General features: G+C 64.4%; 1 protein-coding gene across 1 annotated transcript; it reads right to left on the bottom strand.

Moving 5' to 3' along the window:
- Positions 1-43: 43 nt before the first annotated feature.
- On the bottom strand, positions 44-18365 carry TUFM (Tu translation elongation factor, mitochondrial). The gene is made up of 11 exons (XM_065655311.1): positions 18285-18365; positions 17086-17117; positions 15604-15736; positions 12297-12463; positions 9714-9818; positions 8190-8354; positions 5166-5298; positions 3801-3905; positions 2480-2631; positions 1110-1229; positions 44-220 (listed from the first exon to the last, which is right to left on the bottom strand). Exons 1-11 carry the CDS (start codon positions 18331-18333, stop codon positions 53-55), a joined length of 1329 nt encoding a protein of 442 aa, XP_065511383.1. The 5' UTR covers positions 18334-18365; the 3' UTR covers positions 44-52.
- Positions 18366-18487: the final 122 nt, after the last annotated feature.

Raw genomic sequence — 18487 nt, 5'->3', positions numbered from 1 at the left:
GTCCCCCTGTCCCCCTGTCCCCCCGTGCCCCCGACGTCCCCCGCTGTCCCCGTCACGCCCCCCAGGCCTCGTGCGGCGCGGGCTCCAGCGTGTGGGTGACGACGCCGGTGCCGATGGTTCGGGCCCCGTCGCGCAGGGTGAAGCGCTGGCCGGGCTGCAGCACCATGGGCTGGCGCAGCAGCAGCTGCAGCCGCGCGGCCTCCCCGGGCAGAACCAGCTCCTGTGGGGCGGGACGTGGGGCGGGGTGTGGGGCAGGGTGTGGGGCACAGTGTGGGGCGGGATGTGGGGCAGGATGTGGGGCGGGACGTGGGGCAGGGACAGCAGCGGCCTCCCCAGGGAGAACCAGCTCCTGTGGAGCGGGACGTGGGGCACAGTGTGGGGTGGGACGTGGGGCAGGGTGTGGGGCGGGGTGTGGGGCGGGATGTGGGGCGGGGTGTGGGGCAGGATGTGGGGCACAGTGTGGGGCGGGATGTGGGGCGGGGTGTGGGGCAGGGACAGCAGCGGCCTCCCCGGGCAGAACCAGCTCCTGTGGGGCGGGGTGTGGGGCAGGATGTGGGGTAGGATGTGGGGCACAGTGTGGGGCAGGACGTGGGGCAGGGACAGCAGCGGCCTCCCTGGGGAGAACCAGCTCCTGTGGGGCGGGATGTGGGGCACAGTGTGGGGCGGGACGTGGGGCAGGGTGTGGGGCAGGATGTGGGGAACGGTGTGGGGCGGGGTGTGGGGCACAGTGTGGGGCAGGACGTGGGGCAGGACATGGGGCAGGGACAGCAGCGGCCTCCCCAGGGAGAACCAGCTCCTGTGGGGCGGGGGCAGCCATGGGGCAGGAATGTGTGGGGCAGCCGCCCATCCTCCCTGGGGAGAACAGGTTCGTGTGGGGCAGGGACGGGGGCAGCAGGGAGGTGTGGGGCAGGCGGTGGGTGGGTTATGGGGCGGCTATGGGGCAGCTATGGGGCAGCGGCACCTTGCCGGGGGGCAGGACGGCCCTGCAGGCGACGTCCCGGGTGTGGGGCAGGGGGAGCAGGGAGGTGTGGGGCAGGCGGTGGGTGGGTTATGGGGCGGCTATGGGGCGGCTATGGGGCAGCTATAGGGCAGCTATGGGGCAGCGGTACCTTGCCGGGGGGCAGGATGACCCTGCAGGCGATGTCCCAGGTCTGCGAGAACATCACCGGCGTGTAGTTGCCCACGAAGGGTTTGTGGCGCCCGCCCTCCTGGGGGCTCAGCACGTACACCTGCCGGGGGGGCAATGTGTGGGGCAATGTGTGGGGCAATGTGTGGGGCAGCCCCACAGACACCCCACAGACACCCCATAGACACCCCATAGATACCCGCCGCCGCCCTCCTGGGGGCTCAGCACGTCCACCTGCCAGGCGGGGGGCAATGTGTGGGGCAGCCCCATAGACACCCACAGACACCCCATAGACACCCCACAGACACCCCACAGACACCCCACAGACACCCCATAGACACCCCATAGACACCCCACAGACACCCCAGACACCCCACAGACACCCCACACACACCCCACAGACACCCCATAGACACCCCATAGACACCCCATAGACACCCCATAGACACCCCACACCCAGCCCCTCTGCTCCCCCCCATGCTCTGGTGTCCGTTCTGCCCCACATCCCAGCCCACTCTGCCCCACATCCCGTCCCACCTTTGACCCCACATCCCACCCCACAGTGACCCACGTTTTGCCTCGATCCCACTGCATGTCCCTCCCCACATCCCGCCCCACACCTGCCCCACTGTGACCCCCACCCTGCCCCACTGTGACCCCCACCCTACCCCACACCTGCCCCATAGTGACCCCCACCCCGCCCCACACCCTGCCCCACAGTGACCCCCATCCTGCCCCACACCTGCCCCACAGTGACCTCCATCCTGCCCCACAGTGACCCACACCCTGCCCCACTGTGACCCCCCACCCTGCCCCACAGTGACCCCCATCCTGCCCCACTGTGACCCCCCACCCTGCCCCACAGTGACCCCCATCCTGCCCCACTGTGACCCCCCATCCTGCCCCACTGTGACCCCCCACCCTGCCCCACTGTGACCCCCATCCTGCCCCACACCTGCCCCAGAGTGACCTCCACCCTGCCGCCCACCCTGCCCCACATCCTGCCCCACACCTGCCCCACAGTGACCCCCATCCTGCCCCACTGTGACCCACACCCTGCCCCACAGTGACCCCCACCCTGCCCCACACCTGCCACACTGTGACCCCCCATCCTGCCCCACAGTGACCCCCCCACCCTGCCCCCCACCCTGCCCCCCACCCTGCCCCCCACCCTGCCCCACAGTGACCCCCATCCTGCCCCACACCTGCCCCACACCTGCCCCACAGTGACCCCCACCCTGCCCCACACCCTGCCCCACAATGACCCCCACCCTGCCCCACATCCCGCCCCACATCCCGCCCCACATCCCGCCCCACACTCGCCCCCCCCCGCCCCACACCTGCCCCACACACCTGCGCCTCCACCTTGCCGTGGGCGCGCAGGCTGCCGGGTTTGCCCATGACCATCCCCCTGCGCACGTCCTCGCGGCGCAGCCCCCTGAGCAGGGCGCCCACGTTGTCCCCGGCCTCCGCGCGATCCAGCGACTTGTGGAACATCTCCAGCCCTGCGGGGGGCGGCCGTGGGGCGGCCGTGGGGCGGCTGTGGGGCGGCTGTGGGGCGGCTGTGGGGTGGGGTGTGGGGCAGCTGTGGGGCGGGTGTGGGGCGGGGGTGGGGCGGCTGTGGGGCAGCCGTGGGGCGGCCGTGGGGCGGCCGTGGGGCAGCCGTGGGGCAGCCGTGGGGCAGGGCTGGGGCGGCTGTGGGGCGGCTGTGGGGCAGCTGTGGGGCGGCTGTGGGGCGGCTGTGGGGCGGGGTGGGGTATGGGGTGGGGGGAGGTGTGGGGTGGGGTGTGGGGCGGGTGTGGGGCAGGATGTGGGGCGGGGTGTGGGGCAGGTGTGGCGTGGGGTGTGGGGCAGGATGTGGGGTGGGGTGTGGGGCAGGTGTGGGGCAGGATGTGGGGCAGGATGTGGGGTGGGGTGTGGGGTGGGGTGTGGGGCGGGTGTGGGGTGGGGGGAGGTGTGGGGCGCTGTGGGGCGCTGTGGGCGCTGTGGGTCAGTTGTGGGTGGGTTCTGGGTCAGTTGTGGGTCAGTTGTGGGGCGCTGTGGGTCAGTTGTGGGTCAGTTGTGGGGCGCTGTGGGGCGCTGTGGGTCAGCTGTGGGGCGCTGTGGGTCAGTTGTGGGTCAGCTGTGGGGCGCTGTGGGTCAGTTGTGGGGCTCTGTGGGTCAGCTGTGGGGCGCTGTGGGGCAGTTGTGGGTCAGCTGTGGGGCGCTGTGGGTCAGCTGTGGGGCGCTGTGGGTCAGCTGTGGGTCAGCTGTGGGGCGCTGTGGGTCAGCTGTGGGGCGCTGTGGGTCAGTTGTGGGTCAGCTGTGGGGCGCTGTGGGTCAGTTGTGGGGCTCTGTGGGTCAGCTGTGGGGCGCTGTGGGGCAGTTGTGGGTCAGCTGTGGGGCGCTGTGGGTCAGCTGTGGGTCAGCTGTGGGGCGCTGTGGGTCAGCTGTGGGGCGCTGTGGGTCAGTTGTGGGTCAGCTGTGGGGCGCTGTGGGTCAGCTGTGGGGCGCTGTGGGGCGCTGTGGGTCAGCTGTGGGGCGCTGTGGGTCAGCTGTGGGGCGCTGTGGGGCGCTGTGGGTCAGCTGTGGGGCGCTGTGGGGCGCTGTGGGGCGCTGTGGGGCAGTTGTGGGGCGCTGTGGGGCGCTGTGGGGCGCTGTGGGGCAGTTGTGGGGCGCTGTGGGGCAGACCCACCGGTGACCACGGAGCGCAGGTGCCGGTTGTAGCCCAGGAACTCGCACTCGTCCCCTTTGCGGATGGTGCCGCGTTCCAGCGTCCCCGTCACCACCGTCCCGCGGCCTGCGGGGGAGGGGGGATGAGATGGGGGGAGATGTGGGGAGATGTGGGGCAGACCCACCCGGGATGGAGTGCAGGGGCTGTGGGTGCTGTGGGGCAGGCTGTGGGTGATGTGGGTGCTGTGGGGCGGGCTGTGGGGCGCTGTGGGGCGCCGTGGGGCAGACCCACCCGGGATGGAGTGCACGGGCTGTGGGTGATGTGGGTGATGTGGGGCAGGCTGTGGGGCACTGTGGGGCACTGTGGGGCGCTGTGGGGCGCCGTGGGGCAGGCTGTGGGTGCTGTGGGGCGCCGTGGGGCAGACCCACCGGGGATGGAGTGCACGGGCTGTGGGTGCTGTGGGTGCTGTGGGGCGCTGTGGGTGATGTGGGTGATGTGGGGCAGGCTGTGGGTGCTGTGGGGCGCTGTGGGGCAGGCTGTGGGTGATGTGGGTGATGTGGGGCGCCATGGGGCAGGCTGTGGGGCAGGCTGTGGGGCGCCGTGGGGCAGGCTGTGGGGCGCTGTGGGGCAGACCCACCAGGGATGGAGTGCACGGGCGGTGGGTGCTGTGGGGCAGGCTGTGGGTGCTGTGGGGCGCTGTGGGGCGGGCTGTGGGTGCTGTGGGGCAGGCTGTGGGTGCTGTGGGGCGCTGTGGGGCACTGTGGGGCGGGCTGTGGGTGATGTGGGGCAGACCCACCGGGGATGGAGTGCACGGGCTGTGGGTGATGTGGGGCACTGTGGGTGATGTGGGGCAGGCTGTGGGGCGCCATGGGGCAGGCTGTGGGTGATGTGGGGTGCTGTGGGGCGCTGTGGGGCAGACCCACCCGGGATGGAGTGCACGGGCTGTGGGTGCTGTGGGGCAGGCTGTGGGTGATGTGGGTGCTGTGGGGCGGGCTGTGGGGCGCTGTGGGGCGCCGTGGGGCAGACCCACCCGGGATGGAGTGCACGGGCTGTGGGTGCTGTGGGGCAGGCTGTGGGTGATGTGGGTGCTGTGGGGCAGGCTGTGGGTGCTGTGGGGCACTGTGGGGCGCTGTGGGGCGCTGTGGGGCAGGCTGTGGGTGATGTGGGTGCTGTGGGGCAGGCTGTGGGGCGCTGTGGGGCGCCGTGGGGCAGACCCACCCGGGATGGAGTGCACGGGCTGTGGGTGCTGTGGGGCGCTGTGGGGCAGGCTGTGGGTGCTGTGGGGCAGGCTGTGGGGCGCTGTGGGGCGCCGTGGGGCAGGCTGTGGGTGATGTGGGTGCTGTGGGGCGCTGTGGGGCGCTGTGGGGCGCCGTGGGGCAGACCCACCCGGGATGGAGTGCACGGCCTCCACGGGCAGCAGGAACGGCCGCTCCAGGTCGCGCGGGGGCAGCGGGATGTGGGTGTCGATGGCGTCCAGCAGCTTCTGCACCGACTGCACCCCCAGCTCGGGGTCACGGTCCTGCGGAGATGTGGGGCAGATGTGGGGCAGCATGTGGGGCAGGATGTGGGGCACGTGTGGGGCAGGATGTGGGGCAGGTGTGGGGCAGATGTGGGGCAGATGTGGGGCAGGTGTGGGGCAGGATGTGGGGCACGTGTGGGGCAGGATGTGGGGCAGGATGTGGGGCAGGACGTAGGGAGATGTGGGGCAGGTGTGGGGCAGATGTGGGGCAGGATGTGGGGCAGGTGTGGGGCAGGATGTGGGGCAGATGTGGGGCAGATGTGGGGCAGGATGTGGGGCAGATGTGGGGCAGGATGTGGGGAGATGTGGGGCAGGACGTGGGGAGATGTGGGGCGGCGGGATGTGGGTGTCGATGGCGTCCAGCAGCTTCTGGACAGACTCAACTCCCAGCTCAGGGTCACGGTCCTGGGGGGAGATGTGGGGCAGGTGTGGGGCAGGATGTGGGTCAGCTATGGGTCAGCTATGGGTCAGCTATGGGTCAGGCAGTGTCTCAGGCTGTGGGGCAGGCTGTGGGTCAGCTATGGGGCAGCTATGGGTCCCGCTATGGGGCAGCTATGGGGCAGCCGTGGGTCGCACCTGCAGCGCGCAAAGCGCCGAGCCCACGATCACGGGGGTCCCACTATGGGTCCCACTATGGGTCAGGCTGTGGGTCGGGCTGTGGGTCAGGCTGTGGGGCAGCTATGGGTCCCGCTATGGGGCAGCCGTGGGTCGCACCTGCAGCGCGCACAGCGCCGAGCCCACGATCACCGGGGTCCCACTATGGGTCAGCTATGGGTCAGGCGGTGTCTCAGGCTGTGGGTCAGGCTGTGGGGCAGCTATGGGTCCCGCTATGGGGCAGCCGTGGGTCGCACCTGCAGCGCGCACAGCGCCGAGCCCACGATCACGGGGGTCCCACTATGGGTCAGCTATGGGTCAGGCAGTGTCTCAGGCTGTGGGGCAGCTATGGGGCCGCTATGGGGCAGCCGTGGGTCGCACCTGCAGCGCGCACAGCGCCGAGCCCACGATCACGGGGGTCCCACTATGGGTCAGCTATGGGTCAGGCGGTGTCTCAGGCTGTGGGGCAGCTATGGGGCCGCTATGGGGCAGCTATGGGGCAGCTATGGGGCAGCTGTGGGGCAGCCGTGGGTCGCACCTGCAGCACGCACAGCGCCGAGCCCACGATCACGGGGGTCCCACTATGGGTCCCGCTATGGGTCAGGCTGTGTCTCAGGCTGTGGGGCAGCTATGGGGCAGCCGTGGGTCGCACCTGCAGCGCGCACAGCGCCGAGCCCATGATCACGGGGGTCCCACTATGGGTCCCGCTATGGGTCAGGCTGTGGGTCAGGCTGTGGGGCAGCTATGGGGCAGCTATGGGGCAGCCGTGGGGCAGCCGTGGGTCGCACCTGCAGCGCGCACAGCGCCGAGCCCACGATCACGGGGGTCCCACTATGGGTCAGCTATGGGTCAGGTGGTGTCTCAGGCTGTGGGTCAGGCTGTGGGGCAGCTATGGGGCAGCCGTGGGGCAGCCGTGGGTCGCACCTGCAGCGCGCACAGCGCCGAGCCCACGATCACGGGGGTCCCACTATGGGGCAGCTGTGGGGCAGCTATGGGTCAGGCGGTGTCTCAGGCTGTGGGGCAGCTGTGGGGCAGCTGTGGGGCAGCTATGGGTCCCGCTATGGGGCAGCCGTGGGTCGCACCTGCAGCGCGCACAGCGCCGAGCCCACGATCACGGGGGTCCCACTATGGGTCAGCTATGGGTCGGGCTGTGGGTCGGGCTGTGGGTCAGGCTGTGGGGCAGCTATGGGTCCCGCTATGGGGCAGCTATGGGTCAGGCGGTGTCTCAGGCTGTGGGGCAGCTATGGGTCCCGCTATGGGGCAGCCGTGGGTCGCACCTGCAGCGCGCACAGCGCCGAGCCCACGATCACGGGGGTCCCACTATGGGTCAGCTATGGGTCAGGCAGTGTCTCAGGCTGTGGGGCAGCTATGGGGCCGCTATGGGGCAGCCGTGGGTCGCACCTGCAGCGCGCACAGCGCCGAGCCCACGATCACGGGGGTCCCACTATGGGTCAGCTATGGGTCAGGCGGTGTCTCAGGCTGTGGGGCAGCTATGGGGCCGCTATGGGGCAGCTATGGGGCAGCTATGGGGCAGCTGTGGGGCAGCCGTGGGTCGCACCTGCAGCACGCACAGCGCCGAGCCCACGATCACGGGGGTCCCACTATGGGTCCCGCTATGGGTCAGGCTGTGTCTCAGGCTGTGGGCCAGCTATGGGGCAGCCGTGGGTCGCACCTGCAGCGCGCACAGCGCCGAGCCCATGATCACGGGGGTCCCACTATGGGTCCCGCTATGGGTCAGGCTGTGGGTCAGGCTGTGGGGCAGCTATGGGGCAGCTATGGGGCAGCCGTGGGGCAGCCGTGGGTCGCACCTGCAGCGCGCACAGCGCCGAGCCCACGATCACGGGGGTCCCACTATGGGTCAGCTATGGGTCAGGTGGTGTCTCAGGCTGTGGGTCAGGCTGTGGGGCAGCTATGGGGCAGCCGTGGGGCAGCCGTGGGTCGCACCTGCAGCGCGCACAGCGCCGAGCCCACGATCACGGGGGTCCCACTATGGGGCAGCTGTGGGGCAGCTATGGGTCAGGCGGTGTCTCAGGCTGTGGGGCAGCTGTGGGGCAGCTGTGGGGCAGCTATGGGTCCCGCTATGGGGCAGCCGTGGGTCGCACCTGCAGCGCGCACAGCGCCGAGCCCACGATCACGGGGGTCCCACTATGGGTCAGCTATGGGTCGGGCTGTGGGTCGGGCTGTGGGTCAGGCTGTGGGGCAGCTATGGGTCCCGCTATGGGGCAGCTATGGGTCAGGCGGTGTCTCAGGCTGTGGGGCAGCTATGGGTCCCGCTATGGGGCAGCCGTGGGTCGCACCTGCAGCGCGCACAGCGCCGAGCCCACGATCACCGGGGTCCCGTCGGGGTCGAAGCCGAACTCCCCCAGCAGCTCCCGCAGCTCCAGCTCCACCAGCGGCAGCAGCTCCGGGTCCCCCACGGCGTCCGCCTTGTTCACATAGACCACCACGTGCTGGACCCCCACCTGTGGGGCAGACCCACAGATCAGACCCACGGGGACCTGCCCCATAAGCCCCAGCCCCACAGCACCCAGCCCCATGGAGCTGGGACCCATAGATCGCAGCTCTGCCCCACGGCGTCCGCCTTGTTCACATAGACCACCACGTGCTGGACCCCCACCTGTGGGGCAGACCCACAGATCAGACCCACGGGGACCTGCCCCACAAGCCCCAGCCCCACAGCACCCAGCCCCATGGAGCTGCGACCCATAGATCGCAGCTCTGCCCCACGGCGTCCGCCTTGTTCACATAGACCACCACGTGCTGGACCCCCACCTGTGGGGCAGACCCACAGATCAGACCCACGGGGACCTGCCCCATAAGCCCCAGCCCCACAGCACCCAGCCCCATGGAGCTGGGACCCATAGATCGCAGCTCTGCCCCACGGCGTCCGCCTTGTTCACATAGACCACCACGTGCTGGACCCCCACCTGTGGGGCAGACCCACAGATCAGACCCACGGGGACCTGCCCCACAAGCCCCAGCCCCACAGCACCCAGCCCCATGGAGCTGCGACCCATCGCAGACCCATATCGCTGCCCCACGTCCCTGCCCCACATCCCCGCCCCACATCTCTGCCCCATAGATCCCATATTCACCTGCTTGGCCAGCAGCAGGCGCTCCCTGGTTTGAGATCCCAGCCCCACAGATCCAGCCCCATAGATGCCGCCCCACAGATCCAGCCCCACAGATGCTGCCCCATAGATGCTGCCCCACAGATCCAGCCCCACATCCCAGCCCCACATCCCAGCCCCACAGATCCAGCCCCACATCCCAGCCCCACATCCCAGCCCCACAGATCCAACCCCACATCCCAGCCCCACATCCCTGCCCCACATCCCAGCCCCACAGATCCAGCCCCACATCCCAGCCCCACATCCCAGCCCCACATCCCACCCCACATCCCACCCCACATCCCACCCCACATCCCAGCCCCACATCCCACCCCACACCCCGCCCCACAGATCCAGCCCCACATCCAGCCCCACAGATCCTGCCCCACATCCCAGCCCCACAGATCCTGCCCCACATCCCAGCCCCACATCTCTGCCCCACAGACCCCGTATTCACCTGCTTGGCCAGCAGCAGGTGCTCGCGGGTCTGAGATCCCAGCCCCACATCCTGCCCCACAGATCCCGCCCCACAGATCCCGCCCCACACCCTGCCCCACAGATCCAGCCCCACATCCTGCCCCACAGATCCCGCCCCACAGATCCCGCCCCACACCCTGCCCCACAGATCCTGCCCCACATCCTGCCCCACAGATCCCGCCCCACATCCCAGCCCCACATCCCGCCCCACATCCCGCCCCACACCCCGGGTACCTGCTTGGCCAGCAGCAGGTGCTCGCGGGTCTGCGGCATCTGCCCGTCGGGCGCGGCCACCACCAGGATGACGCCGTCCAGCGGCGCGGTGCCCGTGATCATGTTCTGCAAGCACGGCCGGCACGGGGTGAGCCAAAAACACGGGGTTTGAGCCCAAAAACGGGGGTTGAGCCCAGCACGGGGTGAGCCAAAAACACGGGCTTTCAGCCCAAAAAACGGGGTTTCAGCCCAAAAACGGGGGGTTGAGCCCAGCACGGGGTGAGCCAAAAACACGGGGTTTCAGCCCAAAAATGGGGGTTTGAGCCCAGCACGGGGTGAGCCAAAACACGGGGTTTCAGCCCAAAAACGGGGGTTTGAGCCCAGCACGGGGTGAGCCAAAAACACGGGGTTTCAGCCCAAAAAATGGGGTTTCAGCCCAAAAAACGGGGTTTCAGCCCAAAAAAACGGGGTTTCAGCCCAAAAAAATGGGGTTTGAGCCCAGCACGGGGGTTGAGCCCAGCACGGGGTGAGCCCAGAAAAACGGGGTTTCAGCCCAAAAATGGGGTTTCAGCCCAAAAAAACGGGGTTTCAGCCCAAAAAACGGGGTTTCAGCCCAAAAACGGGGGGTTGAGCCCAGCATGGGGTGAGCCAAAAACACGGGCTTTCAGCCCAAAAACGGGGGTTTGAGCCCAGCACGGGGTGAGCCAAAAACACGGGCTTTCAGCCCAAAAAAACGGGGTTTCAGCCCAAAAATGGGGGTTTGAGCCCAGCACGGGGTGAGCCAAAACACGGGGTTTCAGCCCAAAAAACGGGGGTTGAGCCCAGCACGGGGTGAGCCAAAAACACGGGGTTTCAGCCCAAAAAAATGGGGTTTGAGCCCAGCACGGGGGTGAGCCCAAAAAAACGGGGTTTCAGCCCAAAAAACGGGGTTTGAGCCCAAACACGGGGGTTCCGCCCAAAAAAATGGGGATTTGAGCCCAAAAAAATGGAGATTTGAGCCCAAAAAAATGGGGATTTGAGCCCAACACGGGGGTTTGAGGCCAAAAAAATGGGGGTTTGAGCCCAAAAATGGGGTTTGAGCCCAGAAATGGGGTTTGAGCCCAAAAACGGGGGTTTGAGCCCAAAAAAACGGGGATTTGAGCCCAAAACGGGGGTTTGAGCCCAACACAGGGGTTCCGCCCAAAAAAACGGAGTTTCAGCGCAAAAATGGGGTTTGAGCCCAAACATGGGGGTTCAGCCCAAAAATGGGGATTTGCACCCAGAAATGGGGATTTGCACCCAAAAAAATGGGGATTTGTGCCCAAAAAAACGGGGATTTGCACCCAAAAATGGGGATTTGCACCCAAAACTGGGGATTTTGGGGGCAAACGGGGCAGTTTTGGGGGTGAATCGGGTGGTTTTTGGGACCAATCCGGCGGGTTTGGGGCAAATCCAGCTGGTTTTGGGGCCACTCGGGCCGTTCTGGGGCCGAATCTCACTGTTTTGGGCCGGAATCGCACTATTTTGGGGCCAAATTGCATCATTTTGGGGCCAATTCACACAATCTTGGGCCTGAATCTCGCCGTTTTGGGGCCGAATCTCGCTGGTTTGGGCCTGAATCGCAGCATTTTGGGGCCAAATCGCACCATTTTCAGCCCAAATCTCGCCATTTTGGGGCCAAATCACAACATTTTGGGGCCGAATCGCACCATTTTGGGGCCAAATCACACCATTTTCAGCCTGAATCTCGCCGTTTTGGGGCCAAATCGCACCATTTTTGGCCCGAATCTCGCCGTTTTGGGGCCAAATCACACCATTTCCAGCCTGAATCTCACCATTTTGGGCCCGAATCACACAATTTTCGAGCCAAATCTCGCCATTTTGGGGCCAAATCACACAATTTTGGGCCTGAATCTCGCCATTTTGGGCCCGAATCTCGCTGTTTTGGGCCCAAATCGCACCATTTTCGGGCCAAATCTCACCATTTTGGGGCCAAATTGCACCATTTTGGGGCCGAATCACACAATCTTGGGCCTGAATCTCGCCGTTTTGGGGCCAAATCTCGCTGGTTTGGGCCTGAATCGCAGCATTTTGGGGCCAAATCGCACCATTTTCAGCCCAAATCTCGCCATTTTGGGGCCAAATCACAACATTTTGAGGCCGAATCGCACCATTTTGAGGCCAAATTGCACCATTTTTGGCCCAAATCTCACCATTTTGGGGCCAAATCACACCATTTTCAGCCTGAATCTCGCTGTTTTGGGGCCCAATCGCACTGTTCTGGAGCCAAATCTCACCGTTTCGGGGCCGAATCTCGCCATTTTGGGGCCAAATCGCACCATTTTTGGCCCGAATCTCGCCATTTTGGGGCCAAATCACACAACCTTGGGCCTGAATCTCGCCGTTTTGGGGCCGAATCGCACTGTTTTGGAGCCAAATCTCGCCGTTTTGGGGCCGAATCCCGCCATTTTCAGCCCAAATCTCGCCAGTTCGGGGCCGAATCACACCATTTTTGGCCCGAATCTTCCCATTTTGGGCCCGAATCGCGCCGTTTTCGGCCCCAATCTCGCCGTTTTGGGGCCAAATCACACCATTTTGGGCCCGAATCTCGGCGTTTGGCGTCACCTTGACGTAGTCGGCATGGCCGGGGCAGTCGGTGTGCGCGTAGTGCCGGCGGGGGGTGCTGTACTCCACGTGCGCCGCGTTGATGGTGATGCCGCGCGCGCGCTCCTCGGGGGCGCTGTCGATCTCCTCGTACGGCCGGAACCGCGCGCCGCCCGACGCCGACAGATCTGACACAAAAAACCCCCAAAACGGCCCCAAAATCACATTCTGGACCCCAAAATTCACATTCCGCGCCCCACAATTGTATATAATGGCCCCCAAAATGCAGATAACGGCCCCAAAACGCCCCCAAATCCGCCCAGTTCGGCCCCCGGCGCCAGGTTGTGGCGCCGCCGCCATCTTGGGGCGCCCCCCAAATCACCTAAAATGCCCCAAAAATCACCCCAAACACCCCAAAAATCACCCAAACCACCCCCAAATACAAATATATCGCACTAAGGTTACGTGGAATTCGCTAAAATTATAGATAATGCCTCAAAATCGCACGCAGCCCCTCAAAACCCTGTCAGTCTCCTCACAGGGACGGAACCACGCGCCGCCCGACGCCGACAGATCTGACAGAAAAAACCCCGAAAACGGCGCAAAAATCACATTCTGCACCCCAAAATTCACATTCCGCGCCCCACAATTGTATATAATGGCCCCCAAAATGCAGATAACGGCCCCAAAACGCCCCCAAATCCGCCCAGTTCGGCCCCCGGCGCCAGGTTGTGGTGCTGCCGCCATCTTGGGGCGCCCCCCAAATCACCTAAAACGGCCCAAAAATCACCCAAAACACCCCAAAAATCACCCAAAACACCTCAAAATACAAACATATCGCACTAAGGTTACGTGGAATTCGGTAAAATTACAGATAATGCCTCAAAACCGCACGCAGCCCCTCAAAACCCCGTCGGTCTCCTCACGGGGACGGCACCGCGTGCCGCCCGACGCCGACAGATCTGACACAAAAAACCCCCAAAACGGCCCCAAAATCACATTCTGCACCCCAAAATTCACATTCCGCGCCCCACAATTGTATATAATGGCCCCCAAAATGCAGATAATGGCCCCAAAACCCCCACAAATCCGCCCAGTTTGGCCCCCGGCGCCAGGTTGTGGCGCCGCCGCCATCTTGGGGCGCCCCCCAAATCACCTAAAACGCCCCAAAAATCACCCCAAACACCCCAAAAATCACCCAAAACACCCCCAAATACAAATATATCGCACTAAGGTTACGTGGAATTCGCTAAAATTACAGATAATGCCTCAAAACCGCACGCAGCCCCTCAAAACCCTGTCAGTCTCCTCACGGGGACAGAACCACGCGCCGCCCGACGCCGACAGATCTGACACAAAAAAACCCCCAAAACGGCGCAAAAATCACATTCTGGACCCCAAAATTCACATTCCGCGCCCCACAATTGTATATAATGGCCCCCAAAATGCAGATAACGGCCCCAAAACGCCCCCAAATCCGCCCAGTTCGGCCCCCGGCGCCAGGTTGTGGCGCCGCCGCCATCTTGGGGCGCCCCTCAAATCACCTAAAACGCCCCAAAAATCACCCAAAACACCCCAAAAATCACCCAAAACACCCCAAAATACAAACATATCGCACTAAGGTTACGTGGAATTCGCTAAAATTACAGATAATGCCTCAAAACTGCACGCAGCCCCTCAAAACCCCGTCGGCCTCCTCACAGGGACGGCACCGCGCGCCGCACGAAGCTGAGAGATCTGAGAGGAAAAACGCCAAAAATCGCCCCAAAAACGCCCCCAAAATCACCTTCGGGACCCCAAAATTACGTATTGAGACCCCAAAATTACAAATAACGCCCCAAAGTTACACATATCGCCCCCAAATCCGCCCAGTTCGGCCCCCGGCGCCAGGTTGTGGCGCCGCCGCCATCTTGGGGCGCCCCCCCAATCACCCAAAACGCCCCAAAAATCCCTTGAAATGCGCCCAAAATCACATAAACCAGCCCGAAACGGAAACACGGCGCTTCAAAATCACACAGAGTACCCTAAAATTACATCTAACAGCTCAGAATTTCTGGTTTTTCGCCCGTTTTCTCAGGCCTGGTAACGGAGGCCGTCAGTGTGCTCTTCCCATGGTCCCCATGCCCCGTTTGCCCCAGTTTTCACCCATTTTTGCCCATTTTCCCCCTATTTTCTCACATTGCCTTATTGCCACTGTCAGCGTCACCTTCCCATGGTCCCCATTCCCCATTTTTTCCCCCATTTTTGCCCATTTTCCCCGTTTTCTCACATCGAATTATTGCCACCGTCAGCGTTGTCTTCCCATCGTCCCCAAGCCCCGTTTTTCCCCGTTTTCACCCATTTTTCCCCATTTTCTCACATCACGTGATGGCGGCCGTCAGCGTGGTCTTCCCGTGGTCTCCATGCCCCGTTTTACCCATTTTTCCCCCGTTTTTGCCCATTTTCCCCGTGTTTTCACACATCGCGTTACCACCACCATCAGCACCGTCTTCCCGTGCTCCCCGAGCCCCGTTTTTGCCCATTTTTGCCTGTTTTCGCCCCATTCTCTCCCATCATGTTATCACCACCATCAGCACCGTCTTCCTGTGGTCCCCATGCCCCGTTTTGCCCATTTTTCCCCCGTTTTTGCCCATTTTCCCCGCGTTTTCTCACATCACGTTACCACCACCATCAGCACCGTCTTCCCATGCTCCCCGAGCCCCGTTTTTGCCCATTTTTGCCTGTTTTCGCCCCATTCTCTCCCATCATGTTATCACCACCATCAGCACCATCTTCCTGTGGTCCCCATGCCCCGTTTTGCCCATTTTTCCCCCGTTTTTGCCCATTTTCTCCGCGTTATCTCACATCGCGTTACCACCACCATCAGCACCATCTTCCCATGCTCCCCGAGCCCCGTTTTTGCCCATTTTTGCCCATTTTCACCCCGTTCTCTCACAGCGTGTGATGGCGGCCGTCAGCGTGGTCTTCCCGTGGTCCCCATGCCCCGTTTTGCCCATTTTTCCCACGTTTTTGCCCATTTTCCCCACGTTTTCTCACATCGCGTTATCACCACCATCAGCACCATCTTCCCATGCTCCCCGAGCCCCGTTTTTGCCCATTTTCCCCCGTTTTCGCCCCATTCTCTCACAGCGCGTGACGGCGGCCGCCAGCGTGGTGCCCACGCCCCGTTTTGCCCATTTTCCCCCCGTTTTCCCCCGTTTTCGCCCCGCTCGCTCACAGCGCGTGATGGCGGCCGTCAGCGTGGTCTTGCCGTGGTCCCCATGCCCTGTTTTGCCCATTTTCCCCCCGTTTTTGCCCATTTTTGCCCATTTTCGCCCCGCTCGCTCACAGCGCGTGATGGCGGCCGTCAGCGTGGTCTTGCCGTGGTCCACGTGTCCGATCGTCCCCACGTTCACGTGCGGTTTGTCCCGAACGAACGTCCGTTTGTCCTCGGCCGCCAGCGCCCGGCGCGGGGGGGGACCCTGGGACAGTACGGGGACAATGGGGACATGGGGACAACAGGGATAATGGGACAATGGGGACATGGGGACATGGGGACAATGGGGACATGGGGACAATGGGGATAATGGGACAATGGGGGGACATGGGGACAACGGGGACAATGGGGATAATGGGACAATGGGGGGACATGGGGACAATGGGGATAATGGGACAATGGGGACAACGGGGATAATGGGGACAATGGGGGGACATGGGGACAACGGGGACATGGGGACAATGGGGGGACATGGGGACAATGGGGATAATGGGGACATGGGGACAATGGGGGGACAATGGGGACATGGGGACAATGGGGACATTGGGGGGACATGGGGATAATGGGGGGACATGGGGACAACGGGGACATGAGGACAGTGGGAGGACAATGAGGACATAGGGACAATGGGGGGACATGGGGACATGGGGATAATGGGGACATGGGGACAATGGGGACAATGGGGACATGGGGACAATGGGGGGACATGGGGACATTGGGGGGACATGGGGATAATGGGGGGACATGGGGACAACGGGGACATGAGGACAGTGGGAGGACAATGACGACATGGGGACAATGGGGGGACACGGGGACATGGGGATAATGGGGACATGGGGACAACGGGGACATGGGGACAATGGGGATAATGGGACAATGGGGACATGGGGACATCGGGGGGACATGGGGACAATGGGGGGACATGGGGACATCGGGGGGACATGGGGATAATGGGGGGACATGGGGACAATGGGGACAATGGGACAATGGGGACATGGGGACATGGGGATAATGGGGGGACAATGGGGATAATGGGGATAATGGGACAATGGGGACAATGGGGACATCGGGGGGACATGGGGATAATGGGGGGACATGGGGACAATGGGGACAATGGGACAATGGGGACATGGGGACATGGGGATAATGGGGGGACAATGGGGATAATGGGGATAATGGGACAATGGGGACAATGGGGACATCGGGGGGACATGGGGATAATGGGGGGACATGGGGACATGGGGACAATGGGGACAATGTGGAAATGGGACATGGGGACAATGGGGGACAATGGGGACAAGGGGACAATGGGGGGACAATGGGGACAATGGGACAATGGGGACAATGGGGACAATGGGGACATGGGGACAATGGGGACAATGGGGACAATGGGGACAATGGGGACAATGGGGACAACGGGGACATGGGGACATGGGGACAATAGTGACAACGGGGACATGGGGACATTGGGGACAATGTGGGGGACAGTGGGGCCACGTGGGGTGAGGCGTTTGGGGCTGTTTCGGGGCGATTCGGGCTGTTTCGGGCACTCACGGCGCTCAGGGCTCCCAGGCGGCTACGAAGGGCTGGGGGGGAGGAAACAAACGGGGGGTCAGGGGGGGCAAGGGGGACAATGGGGACACAATGGGGACAATGGGGGTCGGGGGAGACACGGGACCCCCCCCGGACGCCTGGGTCCCTTGGGGAGGGGTTTGGGGGGGGGACAGAAGGAGGTTTCTTGGGGGTCCGGGGGGTTTTGGGGGGTCCTGAGGTGGATTTTGGGGGGCCTGGGGGGGTCCTAAGGGGGTTTTGGGGGGGTCTGGGGGTCCTAAGGGGGTTTTGGGGGGTTCTAAGGGGGATTTGGGGGCTTCTAAGGGGGTTTTGGGGGGTCTGGGGGGGTCCTAAGGGGGTTTTGGGGGGTCTGGGGGTCCTAAGGGGGTTTTGGGGGGTTCTAAGGGGGATTTGGGGGGGTCTGGGGGGTCCCAAGGAGGATTTTGGGGGATCCTACGGGGGTTTGGGGGGGTTCTATGTGGGGTTTTGGGGAGTCTGGGGGTTCTAAGGGGGTTTCTAAGGGGGATCTGGGGGGGTCCTAATGGGGTTGGGGGGGGTCTGGGGGTCCCTAAGGGGGTTCTGGGAGCTTCTAAGGGGCTTTTGGGGGTCCTAAGGAGGATTTTGGGGGGTCCTAAGGGGGTTTTGGGGGGTCCCTAAGGGGGTTTTGGGGGTCCTGGGGGTCCCTAAGGGGGTTTTGGGGGTCCCTAAGGGGGTTTTGGGGGGTTCTAAAGAGGATTTTGGGGGGTCCTAAGAGGGTTTTGGGGGTCCTGGGGGTCCCTAAGGGGGTTTCGGGGGGTCCCTAAGCGGGTTTCGGGGGTCCTGGGTGTCCCTGAGGGGGTTTTGGGGGGGTCCCTAAGGGGGTTTTGGGGGGTCCCTAAGGGGGTTTTGGGGGTCCTGGGGGCCCTAAGGGGGTTTTGGGGGGTCCCTAAGGGGGCTTTGGGGGTCCTGGGGGTCCCTAAGGGGGTTTCGGGGGGTCCCTAAGGGGGTTTTGGGGGTCCTGGGGGTCCCTAAGGGCCCCTACAAGCGCCTCCGGGGCCTCCCAGGGCGGTTCGGGCCCCGCGCCGCCGCCGCCCGCCCCGGTTCCCCCGTGACCTTCACCCGCCGCCGCCCCCCGGTCCCTCCCCCGGTCCCCCCCGATCCCTCCCCGGTCCCTCCGGGTCTCCCCCGGGTCCCCCCGGGCCCCGTTTCCCCGGTTCCCGCACCCCGGGCCGGTTCCCGCGCCCGCAGCAGCAGCGCGGCCGGCAGCGCCATGTCCGCCCCGCCGGAAACCGCCTCAGCCCCTTCCGCTTCCGGCCGCCGCCGGAAACGCCGCGACGCTCTGCTCACCACCCCCCCCCCCCCGCCCCGGAGGACCGAGTCTGTAGCCTCGGAGGACCGTCGCGCTACGCCGCGTCGCGCCGCCGCG

Source organism: Caloenas nicobarica, chromosome 38 (assembly GCF_036013445.1).
Source record: "Caloenas nicobarica isolate bCalNic1 chromosome 38, bCalNic1.hap1, whole genome shotgun sequence".
Taxonomy (NCBI): Eukaryota; Metazoa; Chordata; class Aves; order Columbiformes; family Columbidae; genus Caloenas; species Caloenas nicobarica.
The sequence above is the reverse complement of the archived record's forward strand: the minus strand, read 5'-3'. Positions and strand labels throughout refer to the sequence as shown.